This window comes from Rhinoderma darwinii, chromosome 8 (assembly GCF_050947455.1).
Source record: "Rhinoderma darwinii isolate aRhiDar2 chromosome 8, aRhiDar2.hap1, whole genome shotgun sequence".
Lineage (NCBI taxonomy): Eukaryota > Metazoa > Chordata > Amphibia > Anura > Rhinodermatidae > Rhinoderma > Rhinoderma darwinii.
Genome location: NC_134694.1, coordinates 71,733,298 through 71,741,585, shown reverse-complemented (window position 1 = coordinate 71,741,585; position 8,288 = coordinate 71,733,298). Strand labels below are relative to the sequence as shown.

At 41.5% G+C, this 8,288-nt stretch overlaps 1 protein-coding gene across 1 annotated transcript in view; it reads right to left on the bottom strand.

The window, feature by feature from the left end:
- Positions 1-429: 429 nt before the first annotated feature.
- The window catches only part of LOC142659521 (ras-like protein family member 11A-like), a 56,314-nt gene continuing 48,455 nt past the window's right edge, over positions 430-8,288 (bottom strand). The window contains exon 4 of the mRNA XM_075835732.1: positions 430-1,821. Coding sequence (XP_075691847.1) covers positions 1,351-1,821 — 471 coding nt within the window. The 3' untranslated portion in view covers positions 430-1,350. The remainder of the gene's footprint in view (positions 1,822-8,288) is intronic.

The following is an 8,288-nucleotide window of genomic DNA, read 5'->3' as shown; positions in this document are numbered from 1 at the left end:
TGGGTGCCCTATAATGGCTCCATAAAACTTGGAAGTTATATGGGGCCTTAATATGAAGAATAAAAAAATAATAATATGTAACCAATTCCATACCCATGATAAGAAATGTTTGATACAAAGTCAACTAACACTCCCTTCCCATGCAACAGTTAAGAGTCGTAGGCTATGAAAATAAGAGGGAATAGATTGGTATCATCAAAAAAACGTTAATGGCTCTCTGCTGTGTGTAAAGCATAGGGTCACCTACAGCAATTCCCCAGTATACTTGTTTATTGTAATCGTACTGTTCATGTGTGCGGGTGATCGTGATAATAGGAGAGGATTAGGGAATGGAAATATAAAATATTTCCTAATATGTAAGTAAAGATCCAACAAAGATGAATCTACAATTTTATGTATTCTACAAAAATGTATTTATGAAAAAGCAGACTACAGAAATAAACAAGAATCTCACCAATTATTTTCTGCACACAATTCATGTAAAAAGAGTAGGAAAGTCTAAACATCTTATTTTCTGTTCACATCATGTCGGCTGACTACGTTCAGTGTATACATTTCAAATGAAAAAAGTAAAACTATACTGCAAATGCATGTCACCGTATCACTATATAGGGGGCATACATCTGCCTTTGACTTACATAAAACGTATTCATTGAAGAGGACCTGTAATCTCTGCTGACATGTCTAGTTTACTAAATACCTGTATTCCCCATGAAATAAAAATTCTGTCATTCCTCTGTTATTTCTCCTGGAAATGTATGAATAAATTGACTAATGGGTGTTACTATTCCTGTTGTTAATAGGGCGTGTCCCTGCAGGGTCACACCATATTGACAACGGGAATAGTGGCGCACAGTTGTCAATTTAATCATACACTTCTAGGAGGAATAAAAGAGCAAGACCAATTATGTGCTGCCAGCTAAATCTTTCCTCTATGAAATGTTTTATGTACTTTACCTATTACCTCCACCTGGAGGAGTCATATCCAACCCAAATCTTGCCCCAATCATTGGATCAGGTCATCCATTTAGGGGAAATTGGTCTGTATATGGTCTGCCCCAGTGATGTCATAATCAAGTAGTGAACTGATATAATAAATATAAGTCCACAAAACTTAAACTATGTGTATATATCAGATGTACTTGAAATATAGCTGCATAATGACTTAAACAAAGTTACTTAGCTTTTTCCAATTTGACATAAAAAATATTTGGTAGTAAACCATAAATGCAAAATGACACAAATTGTTTCCAGCGCAATTTGCAGAAACTTCTTCTTTTGATGAAGAAGTGGATTTGATGAATACATCTGGCATGTGATGTCATGTTACTCATGCAATCCTGGTAGTGGTCAGAGGGTAGTAGTAGTAGACTTTCCTTTAGAGGATAACACTTGCTTAAAACGTCTTTTCAGGTCTTGCATGTTGGGAGACCTAGGGCGCACAAGATGGAGTCCTCTTCGTTTTTCTCCATTACAGCTAAAAATCATCTTGCCAACCTCCTGACAAAGTTGGTAGAATGCTCCATATACCCCTTCATAATTTTCTCTGGCAGATACTTCAGCATACGTGCCAGTAAGTTCATTGGCAAGCTGGAGACCCTCATCAGATTCCACCTGCCGGGCCCTCAAAAGATCAGCTTTATTTCCTACCAGAAGAAGTGGGATTTTGGTGTTTGGGTGGATTTTGCGTAAGTGCTGGTATAGCGGTCTTATTACACGGTAACTGTTGTAGTCTGTGATTGAAAACACAAGAACAAAGCCATCTGCCCAGTAAATGGATCGGTTGATTTGCTCCTGGCAACAAATAGTGTCTGCATCGTCCTGTGAAAGCAAAAGGGATACATATTTAGCAAATTTTACTTAAATTGCTTGGCCAAATATGAAAGCAGACCTCAATTATTGTGGTGAAACTGAGAAAGGCGCAATGTGTGGTTTTCTACTGCTTCCACACACATTGCATTGCTGGTCCTGGAGGTTCCATGAGTGACGACCATAAAACTACCTAAAAGAACGCTGTTTCGTTTTTTTCAGCCTCATTTTCCTTACAATGTATTACTCATTTTGTCTTCAAGTCTATGTAGTATGCTGGCACCTCAAATATTGTGCAGTATACAGCCATAAATAGGTTTCTAATCTTCCTGTAATCTCAAAATTTACATATAAGTATACTGTATAGCGGCATAACAAGACCGTGCCACCCTCCCTCCAGTTAGACCTCCTCCTAGATCAATACCCCTGGAGCCGCTCCTCCATCTTCTCCTGTCAGCAGGGGCCTCACCCTTGGTACCCTCAGGCTGCCACATCAGGCTCGATCCGTGCCACGGCACATACAAAGTCCTGATGTTGGACAGCGACAGGACATTGTATGTGATGAAGCACACAACATCCAGCATCAGGACATTGTGTGCTGCGTCACATAGTATGTCCTGACACTGCCTGGTGGCAGGACATTGTATGCGGTGCGGCACAGACCAACATGGCAACATGAGTGGATCCGGCGTTGGCCCCCTCCCCGCTCTCACAATTTCTCCTATTTTTGCTAATTTGTCACATTTAAATGATAAACATGAGTAAGAACAAAATGCAGCTTTTAAATGAACATGCCATTTATTGAAGATAAAGATTTATTCAAAACCTACCATATTTTCCGGAATATATGACGCAGTTTTTAGCAAGAATAAATCTTGCTAAAAAGTCCCTGCGCCTTATAGCGCCGGGCCCCCTGACCGCTGCTTACTTAACGCCTTTCCGACCTGTGACGTGCCGGCACATCATGGAGCAGGGAGGGGATGATGTATGGAGCGGGCCCACGCGCTGAGCCTGCTCCATACACTGCAGAGGTCAGCTGTGTTTTACAGCTGACACGGTGCTCTAACGGCCAGGAACAGCGCTGTCCCTGGCCGTTTAACTAGTGAAATGACGCGGTCAATAGCGACCGCGCCATTTATAGTGGTTTTCCCATGAAGGACATTTATGATGTATCCACATTCTATTTTACCCGACTCCGCTGTATACCGGCCACTTCCTGGCTACATGGTCGAGTTACGGAAACAGCGTAACTCACTGAGCTATGCTGTTTCCGTAACTCCCATAGAACTGAATACTAGTTACGGAAACAGCGTAGCATGCTACGCTGCTTCTGTAACTGCCATTCACTACTATGGGAGTTACGGAAACAGCGTAGCTCAGCGAGTTACGCTGTTTCCGTAACTCATCCATGTATTGCAGTGTATTGTACCAGCGATTTAAAGGGGTTTTCCAATCCTTTTTTTTTTTTTTTAAATCAATGCAATGTTCCTCTATTAATATATTAGTGCACTCTGACTAGCTTTTTCTTGATAATAAATGGTTTTAGTAACATTACTCCCTATTGTTTACCTTGAGAGGTTTGTTTTGCTCAGTAAGTTCATTCCTCTTCTCTTCCTGTGTTTCTCCTCCCTGCATGCACTGCTCTAGTCCCAGCATGCAATGTGCATGCAGCAGTGCACTTGCTCCGCCTACTACACCCAGCTCTACTAACTTCTGCAATCTCAGTCTTCATTTTGGTGCTCTCATTCTATTACTGATAGCACAAGCTGAAATCACTGGATATCTGCGTTTTTAACCTCTTAACGCCGAAGGGCGGATATATCAGTCCTCTGCAGCTGCTAGTTCGCGCAGGAGGAGGGATATATCCGTCCTGTGATGGCGCAGGTACTGCCAGTGTACACACACGATCAGCGGCAGGAGCACGGCTGTTATACACAGCCTGGCTCCTGCTGCAACTGCGGGAATCGAAGCGCGCTCCGATTCCGGCAGTTTAACCCATTAAATGCCGCTGTCAATAGTGACAGCGGCATCTAATGTGTTTGACAGAGGGAGGGAGCTCCCTCTGTCCCCCCATCGGCGCCCCCGCAAAGAAATCGCGGGTCGCCGTCGGGTTTCCATGGCAGCGGGGGTCTAACAAAGACCCCCAGGTCTGTCTTCAGCATCTGCCTGTTAGGCGATGCCGGAGGCATGACCTAACAGGTTGCCTGTCAGTTTTACACTGACAGGCAATAATGCTTCCATATACTAAGTATACCAAAGCATTATATATGCGATCGGCACATCGCATAGTGAAGTCCCCGGGTGGGACTAAAAAAAAAAATGTCAATCCGTTAAATAAAGTTGGTGAAAAAAAATAAATAAAATTACAGTGAAAATCAAATAAAACTACTTTTTTTGCCCAAAAAGTGTTTTTTTTTAGTAAAAGTGTCAAAACAAATCACACATACACATATATGTTATCCCCGCGATCGTAACAACTTGAACAATAAAATTAACACATTAATTAAACCGCCGGATGAACGGCGTCCAAAAAAACAACGGCAAAATTCGCTCTTTTCTCCCATTCCCCACATAAAAAATTAAATAAAAATTAATCTAAGTCCTATGTACCCCAAAATAGTACTAATGAAAACTACACATTGTCCCGCAAAAATAAAGCCCACGTACGGCCACATAGACGGAAAAATAAAAACGTTACGTCTCTTGGAATGCGGCGATGCAAAAACAAGTAATTTTTTTCTAAAAGGCTTTTTATTGTGCAAACGTAGGAAAACATATAAAACCTTTACATATTTGGTATCCCCGTAACCGTGCCGAGCCATAGAATAACGTTAACATGTTATTTACGCTGCATAGTAAACGGCGTAAATTTATAACGTGAAAATCAATGCTGGAATAGCTGCTTATTTTCAATACTCTCCTAAACTAAAGTTAATAAAAGTTAATCAATATATTATAAGCATCTAAAAATGGTACAATTACAAAATACAACTCGTCCCGCAAAAAACAAGCCCTTATACGGCTATGTCGACGGAATCAAAAAAAAGTTACGACTCTTGGAATGTGACCGTGAAAAAAACAAAAATAACCCTTGGTCATTAACGTGCAAAATGGCCCGGTCATTAAGGGGTTAAACGGTTTGAAGAGGTCTTCTGGTACCAAAACAGTGGAAACCCCCAAAAGTGACCCCATTTTGGAAACTAGACCCCTTGAGGAATCCATTGTAGTTTTCATGGGGTGCATGCGGCTTTTTGATCAGTTTTTATTCTATTTTTAAGTGGCGTGGTGACTAAAAAACAGCAATTCTACTATTGTTTTTTTATTCTATTTTTGTTACAGCGTTCACCGTGCGCTATAAATGACATATTCACTTTATTCTATGGGGAGATACGATTAGGGCTGATTTACACGAGCGTGTTATACGTCCGTGCAACGCGCGTCGCAGGGACCTATGTTAGTCTATGGGGCCGTGCAGCCAGGTGCGTGATTTTCACGCAGCGTATGTCCGCTGCGTGGAACGTACGACGTCCTATAGTTGTGCGCTGTTCGCACATCACGCACCCATTGAAGTCAATGGGTGTGTGAAAACCACGCATGTCGCACGGAAGCAATTCCGTGGGACGCGCGTGATTCGCGCAACAGCACTGTAAAGGATGAATGAAAACAGAAAAGCACCACGTGCTTTTCTGTTTACAAACATCCAAACGGAGTGTCATAATGATGGTGGCTGCGCGAAAACCACGCAGCCGCGCATCATAAAGGGCTGACACACGGAGCTGTTAAGTGCCTTTTGCGCACGCAAAACGCCGCGCTTTTTGCTTGCACAAAACGCACATGCTCGTGTAAAATTGGCCTTACGGTGACACCAGATGTTTATAGTTCTTTTATGTCTTATGGCGTTTGCACAATAAAATACGTTTTGTAAAAAATCATTCACTTTTTGTGTTACCTTATTCTAAGAGCCAGAACTTTATAATTTTTCCATCAATAAAGCCGTGCGAGGACTTATTTTTTGCGTAACGAACTGTAGTTTCGATCAGGAACATTTTTAGGTACATGCGACTTTTTGATCTATTTTTAATACATTTTTTGGGAGGTGAAGTGACCAAACAATTGTGATTTTGGTATGGTTTATTATTATTTTATTTTACGGCGTTCACCGCGCGGGATAAATAACAAAATAATTTTGTAGTTCAGGCCGTTACGGACGCGGCGATACCAATTATGTATAGTTTATTTATTTATATATTTTTATTAATAAAAAAGGACTGATAAGGGAAAAAAAGGGGATTTTTTTAACTTTTATTTTCTTATTTTTACACATCTTTTTTTACTTTATTACTTTGTCCCACAAGGGGACTTGAGGGCAGGAGGCCCTGATCGCTATTCTAATACACTGCACTACATGCGTAGTGCAGTGTATTAGAACTGTCAGCTATTCACTGACAGCAAGCATAGTGGGTCCTGACTTTGTCAGGACCCATTAGGCTTCCGTCGTTGGCATAGCCGGACGCCATTGTTTGGTGTCCGGTTGCCATAGTAACCATCGCCGGCCGCTATCGTGTAGCAGGCCGGCGATGGTAACTTAACCCCTAAAAAGCCGCGATCTCTATTGAACGCGGCTTTTAAGGGGTTAGACAGCGGGGACACAGCGATCGGTCCCCGCTGTAGGAGCTGCGGCAGCTGCTGTACGAGACAGCAGCTGTCACAGCTCCTGCACCTGTCGGGAAGACGGCCGAAACGGCCGTTATTCCCGCAACTTCATATTCCGTTGCTAATATATAAGGGGTTATAATTTCACAGAGCATGCGCGGTGGAGTGTGTTAACCACGCATGCTCTAATGAGATAAAGAAGCACGTGGTACGGTTACGTCATTTGTGACGTAACCGTACAGTGTGAAAGCCGGAAACCGGAAGCAAGGCAGAAGACCAAATGGACGGGTCTGCACAGGAAGTGCAGATTTTGCATTACTAAGGGGGCGGTGACTGAGGAGGATATACGACGCTACAGCCATCTGATGAAACGTAAGTACATTGTAAAGTTATATATTTTTCATTGTTTTATTTAAATAAATGTAATTTTTTAGTTCCGGAAAACCCCTTTAATGATCGCTGGTTCAAGCCCCTTAGGGGAACTAATAAAATGTGTAAAAAAAAAAAAAAGTTACATTTTCAGGATTGTACAATTTTTTTAAAAAGTTAAAAAAAAAAAAAAAAACCCTTTCCCCAAGCACAAAGTAAAAATAAAAAAATAATAAAAAAATTGGTATCGCTGCGTCCGTAAAACTCCAAAACTATTACAATATCGCATTATTTGACTCACACAGTGAACAGCGTAAAAATAAATTAATGTAAAACCCCAGAATCGTTGTCTTTTGGTCACCATAGCGCTAAAAAGTGATAAAAAAATTGTATGTACCAAAAAAATGGTGCTCATAAAAACTACAGCACTATTGCAGTTTTGTCTTTGGTTTTACCCTCTGCTCACTGATTTGGATATTCTGCTCACAGCTGGTTTCAACCTCTGCAACTCCTGGTATTCTTCTGTTTTGCGATTTGGACTTTCAGTTTCTCCTGGTTTGAACTCTGCTTATTGGTTATCCCTCTGGCTTTCTGATTATCCGTTCTGGTATTTGCCTGATAGTGCACCTCCTGTCCAACACCTTATTCTGTATTAGCAACCTGGGTTCTTTGCGGCAAAATCCAACCTGCCTTGTGGCGGGCTAAGGTGAAGATCATAGAGTAGCCTTAGACTCGGATGACCAGAGTGGTGACGCACTTGAGGTAGCTGATTTACTAGTACGCTTGATCCAGACAGTCTCCAGCTATCTTTGGGGAATTGCTTGTATAACAATTCCATAAACTTTCACTCTGAGGAATTGCTCAAGTAGTGATTCCTTGACAAGGACTTTAACTTGGCCACTCCAAAACCTTTATTTTGTTTCTTTTGAGACAATCAGAAGTGTGTGCTTGTGTGCTTCACGTCATTGTCCTGTGGCATTACCCAACTGCACTTGAACTTTAGGTCACAAGCTGACAGGAGGACATTCTTCTTCAGAAATGTCTGATAGAGAGCAGAATTCATGGTTCCATTAATTATGATGAGTTGTCCAGCTCCTGCTCAAGCAAAGCAGCCCCTGACCATCATACTACCACCAACATGTTTGACTGTTGGTATGATGTTCTTATGGTGGAATAAGGTGTTAGCTTTACGCCAGAAGGAACGAGATACATGTCTTCCAAAAAGTTCCACCTTTGACTCATCAGTCCACAGAATATTATCCAAAAAGTCTTTGGGTTCATTTAGATGTTTTTTGGTAAAATTAGAGACGAGCCATTGTGTTCTTTGTGGCCAGCAGTGGTTTGCGCCTTGCAACTTTTCCATTGATGCCATTTTTGGTCAGTGTCTATCTTATTGTGGAATTGTGCACATTGACCTCAACTGAGGCAAGAGAAGCCTAAAATTCTTTAGATCTTAT